General features: G+C 35.7%; 1 protein-coding gene across 2 annotated transcripts; it reads right to left on the bottom strand.

The window, feature by feature from the left end:
• Positions 1–3376: 3376 nt before the first annotated feature.
• LOC118746244 (cyclin-T-like) lies at positions 3377–14688 on the bottom strand. Of its 2 annotated transcripts, XM_036480073.1 has the most exons (10): positions 14226–14688; positions 13924–14144; positions 13510–13838; positions 13394–13439; positions 13183–13273; positions 12650–13118; positions 10221–11447; positions 7500–8578; positions 6329–6591; positions 3377–3635 (listed from the first exon to the last, which is right to left on the bottom strand). In XM_036480073.1, the coding sequence occupies exons 2-9, from the start codon at positions 14109–14111 to the stop codon at positions 6355–6357; spliced, it is 3666 nt and encodes a 1221-aa protein (XP_036335966.1). In that variant the 5' UTR covers positions 14112–14144; positions 14226–14688; the 3' UTR covers positions 3377–3635; positions 6329–6354. The 2 variants fall into 2 exon arrangements, with proteins under 2 accessions (XP_036335966.1, XP_036335967.1); XM_036480074.1 differs by lacking the exon at positions 6329–6591 and having other exon boundaries at positions 14226–14686.
• Between the last annotated feature and the right edge of the window lie 6753 nt (positions 14689–21441).

The raw sequence follows: 21441 nt of genomic DNA, 5'->3' as shown, positions 1-21441 counted from the left end.
GGCCCCCAATTGCATTTCTTGGGGGTTTTGGAGGACCTATAATATATAATTACCATGAAAAAATGGTTAAAGAAACAATTGGGTATTACTACTGGGAATACCCTGAAGCTAAGCAAAGTTTTCCGATCGAAAAATATTGATTTTCAAGAATTCTACAATATTTCTACGAAAAGTTGTTTTCCCCATATAAAATACATGGAAAACTTTCGAGCGCTTTGAGCGCTCCCTGAACTTTTTTATCTAAAAAAAAATATGGGTATATTTTTTCGGATTAGAACTAGCCCAGGGGGGTGGCGGTATTAAAAATCCGAACTTATTTTTTCACATACATTTTTTGACCACTCTAATATACATATGTATGAAATGTGTAGTGAGCTACGTACATATCTATGCATGTAAGTATGTAATAGCACTCATTAATTTCCGCAGGCGCATTAAACGCTGTTCAAGAATAAATTTATGGAAAACGAGTTTCAATCAGGTAATTAAACATCAGCGTGCCAATTTTTATTAACCATTTAATAACTAAATCTTTTCTCAAAGAAATGAGACGGAATATAAACTTATAACAAATTTGCAGCATCTAGTGACACCTGATCGATTTGAGCGAAGTCATCGAAGAAAGACGAAGCAATTCCTAGTTTTAAATGGAGGTACTACATACTTATATGCTTATACATTGCATATAACTTTTGATCTCTTTTTGTAAGTTGACTGCATAAATGGTAATTAACATAACGCCGTCATCAATGCAAGGGAAAATTTGAAATTTTATAATAAACTGTTTGCTTTCCTAAAAATGTTTAATTAAAGTACATAGAATATGCTTTCAAGTCTATTCTAAAAAAACCAATAAATTTAGATTTTTTCAATATGTACATATGTATTTACTAGTTTTGAATTTCGTATATCGTTTATTTAATATAGAAAGGCCCTAACTATTTTTTCTTTTCCGGGAGATTCAAAATCTTAATAGGAAGCCAGTTGTTTAGCTACGAATTCACATAAAACACTATATTTTATTGAAAATTTTATATAAATTTATATGTAGAAGTTATTTTAAAGTTCTAAACGAATTTTAGTGAGAAATCTATAAATTTTCGTCTAAACTGAATTTGGATCCTTTCTATATTAAGGTAAGCGATATGTATGTGTTCATTTCAAATCAAGCTTAATGTATATTAAAAAATAAATTACTCGGTCCCTTTGGTGAAAAAACCATGAAACTAAAGTATGAATAAAAAATTATTCCCTTTTATGACTTTTGATTCAGAATATGTAGCTTTTGAATGGATATTGATTCGATATATCGTCGTTTAAAGTACAAAACCGCGTATCGTCACTCTGCAAAACCGCTTAACTGACATTTGCCGCCAAAAATTGGATTTGCTCACACAAGCCCTTGTCTCAATACTTTCCCATTTATTCTGAAATATACTAGCCAGAAATGCGATTGCTTTTTAAAAAAAGAGAACCATTTTGAAATATGAGTGTTTTTACTCTGTAGAAGATAATTTATGCAGCCTCACATACTCGGTTTTGCATTATCGTGATACGCAGTTTTGCATTTTGTTGATACGCTGTTTTGCACTTTAAACGACGATATGTAGTTTCATAAACTTTTGAATCGGAATGTTAAAAATAATCCAAAAGGCCGCAACGTTATATCAAAATACATATCGCACACCTAGATCTAAAGTGCGATCAACTCAAAAAAAAAGGTCGATTTTTTTGCATAAATCAATTCATAGGACTTACATTCAACTAATGAAAATATTTTGTTTCTTCGTGATTATATAAATTAACTAAATATGCATTAAGTAAAAAAGTCCACAAGCAGGTAAATTTCCCTCTATGAATTTTGTAGTTACCTCACTTTAGATCTAGGCGATATGTACGTAATTACGCATTTTAAATATGTTTTTTGTTTATCAAGTGCCTGCTACTTTCCTTACGCATAAAAACAAGTTAATGAAAGCGAAACGTAAGTATGTATGCATGTATGTACAAGTACGCACTATAGTGATATTAACTATGCATGTGTAGGGTGGTCCAAAAACAGTAAAGTCGGAATTGTAATGCTCTCACCCCCTACGATTGTTCTATATCGGAAAAAGTATACCCCTATTTTTTATTTTGAAATAAAAAAATATTTAGAGGTCGCTCAAAGCCCTCATGTATTTTTATATGGGATAAATAAAACTTTTCGTAGAAATGGTATAGAATTCTTGAAAATCAACTCTGGTTCTCTTCAGAAGACTTTCAATAACAATACCCAATTGTTTATTTAACAATTTTTTAATACAAACGATATTTTATTGGTCGCCCCATTACATTTTTCGGGGTTTTTGTGGGTTTTTTGGCGGACCTATGAACTATAGTTGCGATGAAAAAATGCTTAAATAAACAATGGGGTATTATTGTTGGGAATCTCCTGCAGATAAACGGAGCGTTCTGGTAGAAAAATATTAATTTTTAACTATTCTATACCATTTCTAAGAAAAGTTGTTTTTTCCCCATATAAAACACATGGAAAACTTTGGGCGCTTTGAGTGACCGCTAAGTATTTTTTATTTAAAAATAAAAAAATAAGGGTATACTTTTTTTCGGCATAGAACAATCCTAGGAGTGAGAGCATACAAATTTCGACTTTACTTTTTCACAAGCATTTTTTGACCACGCTAATGTGTTTACTATATGAATACATTCTTCCGCTTTATTTACATACATACATGCCAGTTAATTATGCACAACGGATAGAAAATTAAGCATATTCTCGAAATACTTTCACTTCCACCGGTAAATTAACTTGGCCGAATAGACATAATTATTTTACATGAAAGTTACTATGAATCATTTAAGACTTAATTTTTTTGATTTTCAGGCGTCATATGGTTCAATTGTATATGAAATGACTGGCTATACAATTTGAAGTTAAATGGAGTAGATATTTACATACATATATGATTAGTTCTTTCTGAAAATGCCTTTCTTATGCAGACGGTCGTTTGGAGAATTTCAAAATACACAATAAATTCAACGCTGTTATATACATATGTATGTATATTTTCCACTAATGCTACGAACACTCCAACTGAAGCAATCAGTGTCAAAACTTTGAATAAAAACCGAATCAAAAAATGCCTTATAATCAAAAATCGAAGGTCTTCTAAATACGGACAACCGCCTATGCACGTTTACACATATAAAAACTGGGAGACAGATATAATAAATATAACTTGAAAAGCGTAACTAAGCGCAAGTGCAGCGTTGCGTATTTGCGCGAGTGTATGTTGATATACACACATGCATATAGTAGCAGCGATGTACCTACTACTATGCATTATTTCTGTATGTAGGAATGAAATTATGCATATTCTTTTCATAATTTTTTTATTTAGTGGCGCAATTACAGACGCCTTGGCCGAACATTAAATTATATATTCTCTACGATTTTCATATATTTGAGTGTTTTTTTTTTGTTACTTTTATTATTTTGCATTTGCAACTTTTTTGCTTTCTTATACGTATGCAGCAGTAAAATGTACGTAAAGTGTGTGAAAGTCTGCTGGGTGTCAACATATATGCGGCGTTAACAAGCCAGTCCTGCCAAGTGTGTAACATCACGTTTAAAACTGTAAAAAAGAATATTATATTTATTAAAAAAAAAATATAGTTCTTGGGTTAGTATACATGAATTACAACTTTACAATCATTAAATTAAAATAATTGGAACGTTCATCAAAAGCACACGAGACACACATAAATGCATTAAATGAATGACAATTAATTGCATGAAATGACAATTGCTCAACAAACAATTAGGAAATAGGGTTTTTACTGACTCATATAATTTTTAAAGGCTTTTTAACAGCTAAGAAAGGTGTTTGAGGGTGTAATAGATATTTTAGATTTTAACAGAGGTTAATAATAATTAATTTCTTAATGAGTAGACGTACATATATATGCACAAGTTTTGTGATTGGAAAAAATAATGAAAACAATTGAGATCTTCACACCAATTTCGTTAGCAGGCAGTTCGGCAAAAAAGAATGGCTGTGAACGACCATTTTAGTTTATTTCTGTTTGTCTGCAAAAATGATGTTTCTCAACAGGTGATCTATAGCAATTTAGTTTTTATCTTAACTTTTTCAGAAATAAGTGGTCTGAAGAAATACATTTACTGACTAAACCAACTTTGTGGCAGACTTGATGTGGTGCCTCTAAACTTTTTCTGTATATTTCTGATTCTAAACTTAAAAATCAAAACTTGATTTTGTCTTATGTACGTATCTGTGTTCATATGGAATAGTAGCTTATGTCAAAAGGCTGGCTTTAGTTTACGCGGAACGTAAAAGGTATGCGGCCAAAGAAAAAATTAGAGTCTATTGAATAATTTGAAAGTCACAGAATAGTAGCAAGAATAGTCCTTTTAGAGAAATATAGATCTTAAAAGGTGTTTAAAAGCTTTTATTTTAGGGACATGGTCTAACAACTGCTGCATAAACCCAGCCTATAACTCTCTTCTTCAAGTATATAGCCGTATACTATTATCGTAACGCTGAGGTATATATCTTTTCTACCCAGCTCAAATTCATATTCAAATTTAACCCTTTGATCATGAGACTTAGGTAGGTTCCGTTTAGTTCCGGGGTAGTTACCGATATTATACCTTCTTGTATATCAAAGTTTCCCTTTGTCCGAATTCGCGGCGTCTGTGAGGATTGATCTCTGTACGTGATAGCGACCTTATCAGCTTTATCGTCAACCACCAGGTCTCCAGTAAGCGGTAAATTCTACTGAAGTGACGAGCATACCGTCGCCTGAAATGCAAAAGGACGTAACAAACATCGTCATTGAAATGCAAAAAGTCGTAACTTATAAAAAATTAAAAAATTAACTTTTTGATTGCTATGATGGATTTCATCGAATTATAACATCAGTGACGATGTTGTTACGTTATTTTGCATTTCAGGTGACGATACACTACATTGAAACGTGGTTCTAATTCAAATCTACTTTTATCATTCTGACTACGTGCGTAAAGCCCCAAGGCTACACAACGCTTGTTCCAGTATGTGAACTTCTCTGAATGTGCGTGCTCCGAGTAGTTATATTTTTTAATATGTCATTGTCGTCCAAGACCATCTTGCTTCTGTAGGAAGTAAATCGGGGTAAGAAGGAAGTTTTCGGAAATACCGTCAACAGCACCACAAAAATAATCCGAGGACAATTGTTTGCCTCTCTTAATATTTTTGCCATGCAGACTCGCAATTCAATCTCTTGATCTTTTTGAACTGCATGCAGCAAGATTTCGGCAACGAGTCAGCCCCTGACCCGACCAGGAGAAGGTTATCAATTCGTCAGATTTTTTTTTGGATGTTACCGCATAACTTTGGACCACGTCAACCGATTTCGAAAATTCTTTTTGCATCGGAAAGGTAGTGTCCCATACTAATCTGGTTTAGATCCGATCATTGGATCATGAAAAATTAACGGTACTTCTAAATTTTTATACGAGAATTGAAGTCGGTTTTGTTTTTTCCATAAAAATTTCTTGTTCATAAAACAAGAACGGAACAAAAGTGCAGTTTTTGTCAATAAATCGACTCGGGCTCCCATTCAATTTTAGTATAGTTTTTGTATGGAAGAAAATGCAATACCCGGAAAATAATGCCAAAAATCAACGGTATTTTGATGAAAATTGAATGGGTTACAAAACCGCGTACCCAATTTTTTTTAAGTATTACTATCAACCTATACACTCCAGCCAAATCTGGCACTATGAGGTTCATGTAACTAGATGTTTCATGTTGTTAGACCAGTCTGCTATACATTTGGAGATTTTTAGCGATCAAAATTAGCGACTGTGGTTTTCATATTCCCATGCAGACTATAAATACGATTTTCAGTAATAAATCTACTCCAGCGTAATCTGACGTGCAGATTTTGTATTTCATACAAACCTTGTCTTATTAATAACTAATATAATACAAAAATGTGCCAAATCAGTTCAGCCGCCCTCAAGCATTGTGACAAACTGACCTCTCGAATAAAATAAAATGACTTCAATTTTTGAAAATTAAATATAAAAATAGGAGCCAATGCAAACTATAACAACATATAGATAGCAACTAAATTATAATACTTAATTATTATTTTTTAATTATTTGGCGGGAGTGATAATAATTTAGACTTCGGTGTTTACGTGAGGTGCTTATTGTGACGCCTAGGTTTCGAAGAGTTAAGCATCAACACTTAATCAACGACATAAAAGTGTTTTCATTTTACGATTTCCGTTTTTCATATTATATCCTATTGTTATTACCAATTGTTTTATGATGATTTGGTTCATCATCGTTGATTATATTGCTGCGATTGCGAATATTTTGGCCCGTAATCAGTGCCTTTACGCATAGAACTCGCGGAGTTGGTGGATGCAGATGTGGATGTGAAGGAATCCGAGTTATGAACTCTATTCTTACAGTCCTTATAACTTTTATGATTAACACTCTTAGTATCGTCATAGTCGTCATCGTCATCGTTTGACTCTCCGAAGAGTTGGTTCATATTATTCGATAGCAGTTGCATCTGTAAAATTATTTTCAAATCTATTCAAGCCAATGCCTTAAAATTTTGATAAAACACGCTTGTTAAAGCGTTTAGGAAACCCATTACCACACTGATTAGTTTTTTTTCATATTATATTTTATCTCAGAATATATACATATATGTATTATTAATCCTGCGCCATTTCTGATTATCTTGGCAACTATTTTATGTGTGTATTTGTATGACTGTGTATTAAATAAAAATCTCAAAAAAAAATCTGCTTAGCCCCATGTGAGCACAAAATTTGGATTAGTGATAGAATGCATGGAAACAATGTAGAGTAGTATTGAATGTAGGTATTAAGGCTCAGTTAGTTTTTGCTTGTGCTCAAATCAACGAAACCAACACTCTAATCTATTTTTGTTATGCAAGTGTGTCACGCCGACTTGTATGAAGGTATTAGTTGTTTTCTGTTTTTTTTTTGTCGAAGTACAGCAGTATGTATTTTCGTTTTACAAGCATTCACATTACATATCTAGTGTAACTCGTAATCTTGTAATTTAAAAATTATATGATATGTTCTACCTCATAGTACAGTATTAGATGAATGTAAATGCCTACATTAATTGTGAATGAATATGTTGTGCAGAGTTTCGTATCACGAAAAGACCCCTTATTCGTAAACACAGACTGTCGCATTACTGAAAAAAATACAGTTTTATTCCTATACTATACTTGATAAAAATACCCAATTTTCGCATCTACACACATAAGTCCTCCTAATTCGACATTTAATTGTTTTCGCGCATACTGGACTTTTCCATCAATTATCGTTTAGTAATAAAGGGAACTGTTGCTTTACAGTAATGTGGTTACGAACATGGGGAAAATGTTAGTTACACTGGACACCATTTAACAATTTTTTAATCATACGTATGTATGCTTACCTTGTTGGGGTTTTGGCTCTTTGACGTCATATTTGTTGTTGGTGGCAAATGTGTTAGCAGCGGCCCACTCGCTCCGCCTTGTAATGTTGATGTCGAATGAAATGATCCACTTCCATTTGACTTAACAATTTCATTGCTACCCCGTTTTTTCTCCTTGTCCCGATCCTTGTCACGGTCACGATCTTTCTTTTTACCACTACTACTACTACCACTATTACTATGCGACGTAGATACCGACGCGTTATTTGGTGTCACAAAAGACGAGTAAAAGCCTGTTGTCGGCTGCGCCAGCGCATGCACTTGTTGTGAAGACGAATGTGTTGCAGAGTCGGTCGCATAGTTTTCCAATTTATCCTTACTAATTTTGATCTTCAACGCTGGAGCAGGGTGCATGATAGCACCGCCACCATCTGCATTATGGTTAATGTTGCCAGAACTATTGTTCACATCGCTTATTATACGATCTTTCGGTATTTTTATCTTTAAGGATTCCGCACTACCTTCAATTTTATCTTTGGATATTTTAATCTTTACATGCTCCGAGCTGTCTAATTCACCCCGGTCCCGCTCCTTATGTTTGTCTTTATCCTTTTTATGCTTCTTTCGTTCTTCGCGATCTTTCGACTTATCCTTATCCTTCTCTTTATGTTTATGCTTGTCTTTTTTCTTTTTCTTTTCTGCCTTACTGCTTCCTGACTCATTAATTTCCATAGACGAGGGTTCAGTGCCACTACTTAAGCTTGTAGATTTTAAAGAAGTCTCAGCAATCGGAGCAGCCATTGTCGAAGCAGCTGTCGCAGATGGTTCAAAAAGTTCAGCTGGTGGTTGCAGACTAGGTGCTCCCAATTGCTCCGTTTTTAGGAGAGCATTGGAAGTGCAAAGGCTTTCTTTCAATAAACTCCTTACCAGATCAGGATTCGTTTCTATTCCATTTACGACATGTAGCTTATTAGTGTCACTTGTTTTTAGGTCATTATAAGAAGACAATGAAGTTTGAGTATCAAGTTTGCGTATTTTACTTTGCTCCTCATCCTGTTTGTAGGCACCTTCATTGGGACGTTTAACAGCAGCATTTATAGCTGTGAATTAAAAATCGTGAAAAATCAATTTACAATGAAATTACTATGATATCATGGAAAATACTAAATTCATATATACACACATATGTAGTCACTTTTGAGTGATATACATATATTTAATAATTCTTTTCAATAAAATAATAATTGACACAGCCTTAACCATAACCGCCTCCGGCAGAACTATCCTGGAAGCGCTGAACTTGTCAAAGGTAGCATAGTTTGCCATTCCATGCCATAATACATCATGCACCAAGCCAAAACATCAGACGCATTTATTTCTAAACTATAGTTGATTGAAATGTCCAATATGCGCAACCACGGTTAAATGCCTAATTGGAGCTTAGTTGCGTAAATAAGGCATTTCCATCAGTTATAGTTTAGAAGTAAAAGGGACTGATGTTTTGGCTTGATGCATTTCTGTACGCACCCAGCTCGAAGACGTCTACTGATAAAACACAACACAATGCTGACCAAACAGCTCCTGGTCGGCTGCTAATAATGCGAGCACACGAAAGGCACTGTTGAAAGCAGAACCTCTTCCTAGACACATCAGTCGCTATGCAGGTAGGTAGGTAGAGAAGAGGAGACATTTAGAGAGAACTGATGTTCTACCGCGTATCACCGCACTGTGTGTCATTTCTTTTTCATCTGCGTGGATCCTTTTTTTTGTTTATGGCTGTGAGCTGAAAGGAGCAGCAAAAGCCCTGAAAAGTGCTGGTTATCTAAGTAACATCCGCGCCCAATTAAAAGCAAAGGGACGGGCAAATAATACCCCACCTGGCAACGGAATCTAAGAAAGGTTTTTTTTTTTTGGAACGATCTAAGAAAATGTTTTTTTTTCGGGTTCGTATCTGGCCAAGGCATAGCACTCCAGCATCAGTCTCCAAAAACTCTTTGGGAATGTGTATGCTGTTGACAACAACAACGATGGAATCTAAGAAGTATGGGTGGGATCACATCCAGTCAACTTCAAGGCCAAGAGGGCTGCAGGAAAACTCCTAAGCATCGATACTAGAGAATGAACAGAGGCATAACCAAAGCTAATTCAAAAGACCCAGGATTATCCTAATTTTGCCTGTGTATTTTTCAGCGGAATGGCTAAGTGCGGACGCCTTGACAACTCTCCACGAGGCGATTATGAACGTAGTTATTCCCACGACCAAGGATTGTCAGTTCTACAGCACTCTCCAAAACTGTTGGGAAAGTTTTATGCTGTTATAACAACAGCGAGGCCAGCAGAGCTGCCTGACATTAATGAACCGATGCTATAACCTATGGTTATAGCCCAAATCACGCTATTGTTACCTCGGCAGTTAAAAAAAAAACAGCGTAGACCCCGAATGATCTAGGCATTGAATTGTTTACCTCTTGTGTAGTCAGTATCAGCCCAATTCTGAATACTCCCGGGGAGTTCGTTCTCCAGAAATTTGTATCTCCCGAGAAAGAAATCCTCAAAGGGAAAACAGAGAAAACTCCCAGGGAGTATGGTTTTTAATTGAATTTATATTTTAGCTCCCGCCCGCGGATAGTTTTGAGCTGGGTAATCCTGATCTGAACCTACGGAATGAACGTAGCTTTGTGGTATGTCTATAATCATGTCATAGTATCTATAAAAAATATTGACATTTCTAATTACACTTACCAGTAAGATCACCCATAATATTGGATTCCACTTTCTTTGGCATGCTTATCTTTAATGGCTGCTGTTGCTGCAACTGTTGGTGGAACTGGGATTGAGGTGCGTTAGGTCGCACACCCATTATCATTGACCCAGTTAAATCCATACCCGCATGTGGTCCTCGATTTCGTTCCTTTTTAATGGATGAAACACTGACGTCCATGTTTTTCTCTCGCTCTACGTCCTTATTTAATGGGAATTTGTAATTATATGCATCGCCCGCAGTGGGTGGTGGAACATTAGTATTAACATAATTATTATTTCCGCCAATTATTTGTTGCGGTTGTTGTGGCTGCAATTTCTCACTCCAATCGGGACTAAACAAAGAAGTTTTCGATTGATTAGCATTCGTTGGCTGTTGTAATATCGCATGCACTGACGGCAGCTGAGTGGTATTGTTATCTTCGTTGCTTGAAGCCTCTGGCGGCCTTATGTTCAAATAACTGGCGGCAGGATGAGTTTGTGTATGTGGAGCTGGTTGAGACTCGTGAGTGCCAGTGCTATATGCTGATTCAGGTGGAATTGATGGTTGTTTTCCATGTTGTTGAAGATGGACGGAAGCAGGTTTTGATAAATCGTGCTTGCTGCTATTGCTACTCTGGCGTGTATGCTGTGATTGATAACTACCCAATAATGGAACACTTCCAGAGCCATTATTAATTCCATAACCACGCTGACCATGCATTAAGTTACGGGGCAAATCTTGGCCCATATCCAACTTATTTTGTGCCTGTGGAACGTTACTACCATACTGTGACATAGTTGGCATAGAAGAAGAAGGTGGGAATAGTTTATTACTGTTACTACTGCTACTGCTGCCGCTTTTGCCTGGTTCGGTCATTTTGACAGTAGTCTGCTCTTTCTGCATAACTCGATTCGATTCTTGCTTTTGTGAGACTTTGTGTCCAGAATGAGGTTGCGATGGTGCGGTGTGGGGATACGAACTTATAAGATTACTCTTTTCACGAGATTTATGATAGTTAACATCCAGTTGGTGGCCTTGTAAAGTCTGTCGCGGTAGATTTTGACCAGGTATGCTACTTAATGATCGCCCGCTAGATGTCGAAAGGCTTGATCGTGATGAATTCCCCGCAATCAGAGGTTGCTGATGTCCCTGAGACGGTTGCGTATGATCACGTGGGCGGCTAACAACGCCAGAGAACGGTGGTTGCTTGTGACTACTTTTATGGTCTAAAAATTATAAATATATATTTCAGTTTAACGCATACTATTTGAGTCTTTATACAGCAGGTTTCAGCAATACAATAAAAAAAGTAAGGAATTTAACACAAGTTGCATAAAATATGGGACCAGTGAAACTTATTAGATGAGAAACTGGTATTTGCCACGAGCTACTAGAAGGAAAAACACGAGCTACATCAGTTCAAACTTCAGTTTCTACTGAAAAAATAATCTCCTTATACGAAAATTCGTGGAACGATTTCATGTTAATTTCTATAAATAAATGTTTGTTATCACAAATTACGCTCAAGGAAAAATTTCGAGTAAAGCGTGTGTTAGTTTTAGCCATTTTATAAGGAGAGTTTTACTCTGTCTTTACTAGTAAGTGTAACTCAAAGGGCCTTCAGAGTAGCTTGTGGGATAAAACTAGTATGTATTTAAAGCAAACTTTTGGCGTTGCGCTATGCCAGTTTTATTTTAATCCGTTTTATTCAGAAGAACATGGGTCCACTACAAAAATTGTTGTTTCCAGTTTTCATTAAAGAAGAGTATTTATATTATGTATATTTCATGTTCCATTTGAATATTAATTCATAGAGGTGTGTACAGTCAAACTTCCATAATTCGGATCACCATTACAGTACCTCTCATCTACTAATACGCAAACACATATGTACCTAGCTTATTATTTTTTTTACCAAATCTCTTTGAAGGATTCACTGCATTGACTTTGAATAATTATTACTGCTATATATTTTTGTTTTCAGCTGTTGAAGTCCATCTATACGAGTTTTGTCAACACTTTTAAATTTTGGTTTTTTATTCTTAAATAATGAAATTGTGTTCGCTTCGACACCACATTTATCAACCACTCTCGTTTGGGAAAATTTGTTATATTTCGTTCAACCTTTCAAACTCTTTATCATTCCATGTTGCCACCACTGGTAAATAAATCCGACTAAATAAACGCTTTTGAGACACAATTTAGTTCGAGTTATGGAAGATTGACTGTATTTTTGTATATTGCTTTTCTTTCAAAGAATTAACTTCTATGAAATGCTTGCACACATTCGCTTCAATTCATATAGAAGGGATTCAATGATGTCTAAAACGTATCCCACTTATTTGTATGTTCAGCCGTTCAACGGTTATTTTAATTGGTTACTCAAAGAATATTCCAAGAAATAGTAATTTTACTTGAAAATTCTTACCAAGAACATCGGACGACGGATAATTGATTTTCGAGTGGTGGGATGAAGAACTGTGGTGTGAGCGATGTTGGCTGGAATGCAACTCGCTTTTTCGTGACAGTTGTGTCTGTGGTGGAGGAGGCGGCAACAATGCGGGCGACTGCTGATGTGACTGTTCCACGCCAAGAGAACTTGTAGAATATGACTGATTGCTATTACCACCACAGCTGCCGCCACTACCAGGTGTGTCATGCGCATACATTTTCATCATATCACCCATTTTCCACTCTTCTTTCTTATCTTTACTATTAATTACACGATTGCTAGCATTTTGAGCAAGGGCTTTTATCGAGTTTAATTTGGATTTCAGGCGGGATGGACTTTTCTCGTAAATGGCTATAAATTCATCAGTCAATTGCTTCAGTAAATCCATGGTAACAGATTTATCGACATAATGGAACCAGTGTTTGCCTTCCGTTGATTGCGGAATCTGTGTTCGATTTTAAATACTTTTAGTATTTTTAAATGTGTTTGAAAGAGATTCCTTTTCTTACCTCCCAACGTGACCACTTGCAAGCTAAGTAGATACAGAAACAAGCTACCACTGTCGGTTTGTATTGCAGGCACATAGACGTCAGATGAAGACTATAAAATAAACGAATTAGATGGTGTCCAAAAATGATAAATGATTTAACAAATTGGTTACGTTAAGATACACTATAGCAGAGTACAATAGAATACAGATGAATTTTCAAAAACACCGACCTGTTAGAAGCCAGAAAGTAGGAAGTTTGTGCTAAATCCTTGCAAGCTGCATATACAAAATTTACAAATTAACTTTCCAGTACCAATAAAAAAGAAAAAAATAAAAATGTATTTACCTTTGACCAAATGGCATGTCTTTACGACATGCGTATGCGGATGGTCAATTGCTACATCAAATCCAAGTGTTTGTAATAGAACATTTTCATTAAAGACCAGCTCCTGTGCCTGTTCAATATAATAAGCGTCCGTGGTGGAAGACGTGGGCTGGCTAAGGCACTTGTTAGCAGCCTTGATAACATGTTCAAGTTTTCGAGGCTGCTCTTCAACCTTAGCAGCTAGGAATAAACTCGCTGCCGCAATGTTATTGCGGTGGAAATGCGTGAAAGAATGGAACGCATAAAAGCGATGCATATACACAATGGCAGTGTTGATGCAAAGTTGAGAGCTGTAACCGCAAAGAAATAAAAAATAATAATTGTACAGCTTTTGTAGCTACTTTCAAAACTACTGCTGCAAAATTTGGCACTTACACCTGTAGACGTTGTCCCATTTCTTGAATAAGGTAAGCAGTCATTTGTCTATAAGATAGTTCCGTATCAGCATCGATTCCTTGTCTACGACTTGGAGAGTTCGTAAGCTGTTCGGAATTAAAGTACCAATGGGAGTCTTTTTCCTTCTCACCGGACCCAGATCCAGTCGACGTACCGCCGCTACTCATTTTGCCACAAATTACTATTGGGAGAGGAGTTAACTATTTTTTAATTCGATTTAATGTCCACCATAGTCTTTTTCATCAAAGTATGTACAACAAAAACTCAGCCACGGAACTTACCAGATGCACTACAACTCCTGAAAACGTATTCGTGTGTGCGTGTGACACAGCACAGCACTTCTGGATGTGGAGTTAACCAGAGTTAAACACTAGGCCCCATTAAACTTGCATTTCAGTATTGGAGCACAACATTTGGAGTCTTTTTTGCTAAAAGCAAAAACCATCAAGTGGAAAGGGAGGTGTGTGAGGAGAACAATTATGAACAAAGTCGTCACAACTTCCTCGAACCGAAGTCAGTGTTATTCCATTGGTATGCGTACTTCTGTGACTGTGCTAGAAAACACGATAATAACTGCACTATTTAACTCTCGCTTTCGAGAAATATAATGTTATTTCAATGAATAGACACTTCGCTTTACACTTTTAGCAAAATTTTGTTAAAAATAGGAACGAAAATTTTCACGAAACACGAAAAGAAATTTTTTCACGAAACACAGGGATGCTGATGCATAGTATGTATTGATGCTGCCATATCGAATCGCTAGACAGCACTTGTATTGTTTACCAGTTTGAGCCTTATATACTAGGGAAAGTGGCCTACTAAATTCATGAAATGATAAAATTTATCACTTTTGGTTGCGAAAAATACTTTTTATATTTAAATTTTTATTTAGGGACAATTCGAAAAACTTTTTTTTTGGCAATATCATTTATAACAACAACATATGGCAACTTTAAATACAAACACATGTCAATAGGGTGGCAGTGGAGAAAAAAACGTCTAGAGTTGCCATCACTTAAATATGTTCCGTGGAGAGTTGATAGACCCAACTCTACACCATTTTATTACGGACGAATTCATAGAAAATAAGTAATGGCAATGCGGCATATGTACATCGAATATTCCAACCCTTTAGCTTTGGAGAAACTAAAAAATCTGGTTCGAACTATACCAAATTTTTTTTGACGCAAGTAAAAACTAACGAAGGAATAAGAGGTTAAAGTTGCATTTTTTTTTACCTCCCTTTTATTAGCTCAGGATGTAACTATGTAATATTGATGCGCGTAGAAGATGCAGCGAATTTTATTCTCAAGTTACATACCTGATGACAGTAGGAATTGAAATTATAATAGCGAGGTTTTAGTTTTTTAAACTATAATTTTTGAATTCAAAGTAAGGAGTTATGCTATAGTTGAAATCAGCGTAAAATGTACTATCGATTTGCATTTTTAGTTTTTCCATAGCCAAACGCTTGGTACACTCGATGTGTTCCGGCAATGATTAATAAATTGACCTTTGTGTACAAGATTTACATTTCCAACTGCCGGGATGTTTGCATGAACCAATTTCAAAATACCGTGTAATTGCTTTTGAAAAAAGTGTTTGAAAGCGGGTTCGTCAGCTGAGCATTGGTTTACGTCACAAGCAGCATAATAGTTGCGATCCCGTACGAGTCCGGACTACATAGTCAGAAATAGTCAGATTTTACTGGAAATCGATCCCGTATTGAGAGGACAAAAAAGAGTGTAAATACTTTAGTCCGAGAATTTTTTGCTGGTAAATTCTGGTAAATGTGTCAAACGATCAGCTGTAGTGTGTTTGGCAACCAAATTGTAAACAAAAGAAAAGTGCAGTCCGCTAATTCTTGTTGAAAAGTATTTAATTACTTGTTTAAGTGGATTCTAATGAATTTGAAAGTATTTTTGGTTATCTACATGTGTGAGCTGAGTGTGTTTACATACAAAATAAGCAAAAATTTACAACCAAAATTTGGAGGTTATGTTGAAGTTGACAGAAGTTACCATTTTTTACTAGAAAGCGATCCCGTACTTTTCAATGTTACTCTCTAGCTCTGAGAGAATTTCTATTTTTTGACAGTTTTACTAGCCCGAGTCCGAGGAATACGGGATTGCACTTCATATTTGACAAACGAAGAGTTAATTAAAATCCAAAACGTGATGTAAAGCATTTTAATAGGAGCGTTCCTTATCTCCCAGAAATAGTCAGAAAAAGTCCGAAGTAGTCAGATTTAGTCCAAAAAGCGTTCCTTAACTCGGAAATGACAGCAAAAATGAGAGAGCAACAGTCGGTGAGAGTGACTCTCATCAGTCCGAAGTAGTCAGATTTAGTCAGAAGAATTTTTTCCTTCAAAATCCTGAAAAGTGTCAAACTCAACTGAATTTAAATTAACGGAAATTAAAGAGTACGCTAAAAGTGAGAATAATCTAAAAAGTAAAAGAAATGAATTGAAATTGGAAGGAGGCAAAAAATAATTGATATAGCAAGTGTTTATTGTGCTTGTACTTGTGTGAATGTGTTTTGTACATACATTTCTGTTCTTATTTGACGTTAGTTTTGTTGTTGCCATTCTTTGGACTAAAAATTTGGTTTTTTGCGTTCCTTTACTTTTCCTGTTATTCTCTTTTAGTGAGCGCATTTTGCTTACGCTCTGGCATTTTGACACTTTTCAGATTTTAGTCCAAAAAGATAAGGAATGAACCTAATGACTAATTTTATTTAAATTTTGTGTTTAAAGTGGCTGACAATGGGCACGTACAGAAGGCGCAATAGCTCAGTAGCTGTTGCGATTGCACCTTCTGAACGCGTTGTTTTGTACTTCTGATCAACTGAACAATTGCGTGTTAGATGATCGTAACGTTTTTCTGATCATTTGAGACAACACGTTGTGTGTTTTGATACTATAATGATAATGTATCAAGACGTTCAGAAGACGCATTACGATCACTGATTTTTTTAGCAACGGTTGCGCTCAACTTCTGCGCCTTCTGAACCTACCCAATAAGCAATATCGCAGAATCCAACTCGGAATTGAAAACCGATACCAGCGTGTCGTAAAATTCTATCGGTACTCGATTTTTCGAACATGAGCAAAACCGATTCGTTTGCATATTAGGTCTGTTTTCTTTCACAATAATTTCTACTTTAGAATGAAAGTTTGTACAAATTACCGATCAAGAGGTGAAGTAACACATGTTCGCTTGTTAAAATATTAAATTTTTATAACTTTCAGTGCTTTTCGGCAAGTAAAAAATCCTCAGTTCAGAAACGCTTTAAGCCAAAGTACCAGTCTCTTTTATTTCTAAACTATAACTGATGCAAATGCCTTATTAGGTGAACTTAATCCCGATTCGGTATTTAACCGTGGTTGCATTGAATTGCGTAAAAGTCCTCCAGAGTCTTTTTTCTTTTCATCTTTCGTTAATTTGGTTTTTAATTTCGAATTTCGTGTTCGAGTAACACAAAAGGCTTGTTCCACACGAGCCCGCGGATACCCGCGGATGCCCAAAACAGCCCAGAAAGCGTTCCTCACGCTAGAAAAATGGGTAATAGATAGCGAATACCTTCCGTTTTTGGATCGTAAATGTCTTCTTCTTCGTGCCCGAACCAGCCCGGACTTTTATTCCGGGCAGAAATGTTGCAAGGAGTCAATTTGCAAAAACCGCCGTTGTTTGTTTACATCCGACAGCAAATTTTGTAAAATACAAAAATTGAAAGTAGCACTAAAGGTTCAGAACTGTAGGTATTTGCTAATTTTATTAGCTCTATAAAATAAATACTCATAAAATCATTGTATAGAACTTATTTCTTCATTCCGGGCACGAAAAGAGTTTTTTGCGTTCCTCACGCTCTGCGCACTTTTGGAACGGGTTGACACATTTTTGACATTTGTGAGAGAGTAACTAATTTTTACGCTCTAATTACCGAAGCAGCACCGGAAGGCGTGTGAAAAAAACCTACTGTGATAAGGATGCACAGATGCAAGCAAATTATAAGAATACAATATATAATGAATTGAATGAATGGTGCTCCTTACGCAAACGCATACCCAAGCTTGATTTCGTCTAGTAGATGTACCCAGAACACCCAATGATGGCATTTGGCTGACGGAGATGACCACGGATACCTTAAATGCATGAACGAATGAATAAAGATCATCACCTAGGACGGCGTGTGAGAAAAGAGTTTTTTTTCGCAGTGACGTAATTGTTTCGCCACCATGTGAATGAAACAACCGGTATCAACTATTATTTTTTTCTCAAATGCAATTACAAATACACGATTGCCGTGCTAGGTGATCTGTTTAGTTGGTTCATGGCTTAAATGGTCCGCTTACTACAGCGGCGAAACGCTGGAATCCTTAGGAATGGCTGGATTCTCATTCACGCGGAAAAGCCTTTATATAGTGCTCAAAGCTCTCTATACCTTCTAAGACTTAACAAAGAATACCCTTACGATAGCCGGTTGTTGGGTAATGCAAGCCCAAGGGAAGTTTCCAACGATAATGTTCTCGAGGACGGCAACTGGTCGTTGGGAGGCGTAAAAGAGATCTCGATGAGTATGATTCAAGAAAATCTTAGACAATGTAAGGCTGTCTCGGAGACATCGATATACATATCTTCAGGAACCTAGAAGATAAAAGGCTCACTAATGACAGCTATAACCTATTTTACAGCGGTACTCTCACACCACCGTCGTATAATGTTTGAATTGAATATCGTAGCGAATAGGTCTACTCAAGGTACATTGAACAGGTAGTATCAGTAGAGCAGCTGATTTGATTTATTTTCAAATTATTTGGTCTCGAAAATGTCAAATATTTTTAATTTTTTCTCACAAAAATTCTGAATTGTTAAAATCCATTTGCATGTGAAACCTGTTTCCATACAAAACAAGCGATTGAATAGCTGCTTTTGGAACGTTCGCCCAACTCGGCAGCACAACCGCTGATTACTGGGCCTTGCAAAGGATGGATCAATGCTTCGAGAAGCAAACAAATTTACTAGGAAAGAAAGTTGCATCAATTTTTATTTTTTCCAATTTCAGTTTTTTATTTTTTATAAGTTTTTGTATTTCACATGGCACGCTTTGATTTAGAAGAAAAAATTCAGAACAGTTTTTGACACTTTCGATACCAGAAGCAACAACAAAATACACGCAAATGTTGTTTTTGCTCTACTGATACTACCTGTTTAATGTGCCTTGGGTCTACTTCATGTATGAAATCATAGCAAAATAAACTGAAATCTATATATTCTACAAAATTGTATTCTAGAATTGAACAGAAATGAGCTTGACGCTGGCATACTGGCTATATAAGGTCTTCGAGAGTTTACAAAGTGTCGAAAGCAGGTAAGGGAGTCGATACGCCAGGGAGGCCTCCAGGAAGATATTTTGTGAGTCTATTTAGGATATCATACACTCTTATCTAACATATATTACGACGCGGCCATGGACAGAGTCGGCCGGGGAGTCATTGGAAATCTTCTTGAGTACAAAGTTACCAGAATGTAAGGTCGAAAATCACCACTGAACAGACAGCTACCTCTCTTTTAGGACCTGTTGATGGAGCTTCTAATAGTAGAAAAGAAAATTTGCTATTTTCAATATTCGGGTATGGTATCTAGATAGTTTCGGTGCTCATTCCGTTTCGGGTAGAATTTTTTAAGAGGATACTTGATACTGAATAAAGTGCTCGATTAAATTTCTATTTATTTTTGAAGCGGGAAAACGTGGTGTTGACTATAGGTACGTTCGTTAAACATCTCCAGTAACAAGCATCCAAAAGCAAAATTCCGGCGAAATGTTGTCTGTTCTCTCATAAGAGAAACATATCCAGAATAGTACGCGAACAGAAAATTTGCAGAAACTTGCAAGTTAGACAAACAGCTGATTGAATTTTTGTTTACATTCAAAAGTGTAATCTTTAAAACGTACGAAAACTCATCACAAAGTGTTATCCTGACACAGTTTGTTGGTTAAACGAATAACTACTTAGTTCTAACAAGTTTAATTAGTTGGATTTTATAATTTTTAACTTTCAGACCATCAAATTCAAGTTTGTGATTTGTGAAAGTTCCTACCAGTTGTTTTTGATGAGCTGTTTTCCTGTTGGCAAAAATAAACATGTTTATGGAACTATACCGAAAAAAAAACTACTGTAGAACAGACATGACTGGTTTGGCATGGTGAAATATAGCGTCTGAGGTCAAGGACAAAGGTAAATGCACGAAAGAATATTTTTCGAGATGGTTTATTTGCCTTTGTTTTCACATCTTTAAAAATAAATTTAAAGAATCCAATAATTTTAAACCCATTTATTTTTGATTTTGTGTTTGTTTAAATGTTAATGATTAACTATTTTGTTTCAAATATTCAAATAAACAGCAATCAATGTACTTAGGAACAATTAAGAAATAATCATCTCATTTACCATTAAAAGAATATGTATGTATGTATGTAGGTAATTATTTTTGATTGTTCGTTATATTTTTATATGTTTTTTTCTTGAGTGTTATTTTATTACGTTTGGAATAAACCTTTTCGTTTACTTATTCTTTAGAACGTTCCGTGATGATATGTTAACGTATATTTCAAACACATTCTGTTTATTCTCGCTGTGAAATGGGATTATCTGGAATGTATAAAGAAACGCAGCCACAGAGTTTAGACCTTTCGATGCTATATGTATATATATAAACTTTTAGAAAACTTAAGAGATCCGTGTGTATTTTCTGTGTTAATTTTTTCGTCTTTTTTTCAAATTTGGCAAAGTTTTCACGCACAATTTTATAAAGCAACTATACTACTCCTTCATTGATGCAAAATTAACATTTAATATATAGTGATTTTTACTTTAAAAAATCGGGGAAAGTTATTCAACCTATACAACTCAAAAATTGTTGCTTAACCTTTTTTTCAATTCAGCTTTCGCCGATTTCTCCTTGTAGTGAACGCAATATTCTGAAATAATTTGTCATGAAAATTTGAATATCTCATTTGTAAAAATAAACAGTTTTACTCGATAATAAACATACTTTTTTCTTAAATTTTTTAAAAGTTTATAGATATAAACATAGACCCATCATTCGAAAGGTCTAAACTCGGTTGAGAAGCAACTCATTTAACTCATTAACAAGCTTATAAGGGCACAAAAGTTTGTGTCACAAAATCACAAAATGGTATCGCATGTCGCATCGCATGTCGCATCTCCCTAATGTGCACTGCGCGCATTTCATATCGTATCGCGTATCGTATCGCGTATCGTATCGCCTATCGTATCGCTCTAATGTGCACCGCGGCTTACAGCTCAATAAGCCTACAGTATTTCAAACTCAATATCTTTGATAGCCGCTAGATCTGCCTATCTAAAACAAGATGTCCAATATTGAAATCTCGATGTGCTTAGCTTAAACGGAATTCACCGGATATCATATGTGTGTTGGTGTATGCATATGAGCTTTCCACTAATTATCA

Source organism: Rhagoletis pomonella, unplaced genomic scaffold (genome assembly GCF_013731165.1).
Source record: "Rhagoletis pomonella isolate Grant_MI unplaced genomic scaffold, Rhpom_1.0 Rhpom_scaffold_00010, whole genome shotgun sequence".
NCBI lineage: Eukaryota > Metazoa > Arthropoda > Insecta > Diptera > Tephritidae > Rhagoletis > Rhagoletis pomonella.
Note: the sequence above shows the minus strand (reverse complement) of the source record. Positions and strands in the feature narration are given on the sequence as shown.

Coding starts and splice junctions, on each gene's coding strand:
- LOC118746244 (XM_036480073.1), bottom strand. CDS start 14,111: ATGAGTAGCGGCGGTACGTCGACTGGATCTGGGTCCGGTGAGAAGGAA. Junction 13,274..13,393: donor TACTTTCTGGCTTCTAACAG/GTCGGTGTTTTT, acceptor TTTATTTTATAG/TCTTCATCTGACGTCTATGT. Junction 11,448..12,649: donor TCCGTCGTCCGATGTTCTTG/GTAAGAATTTTC, acceptor TATAATTTTTAG/ACCATAAAAGTAGTCACAAG.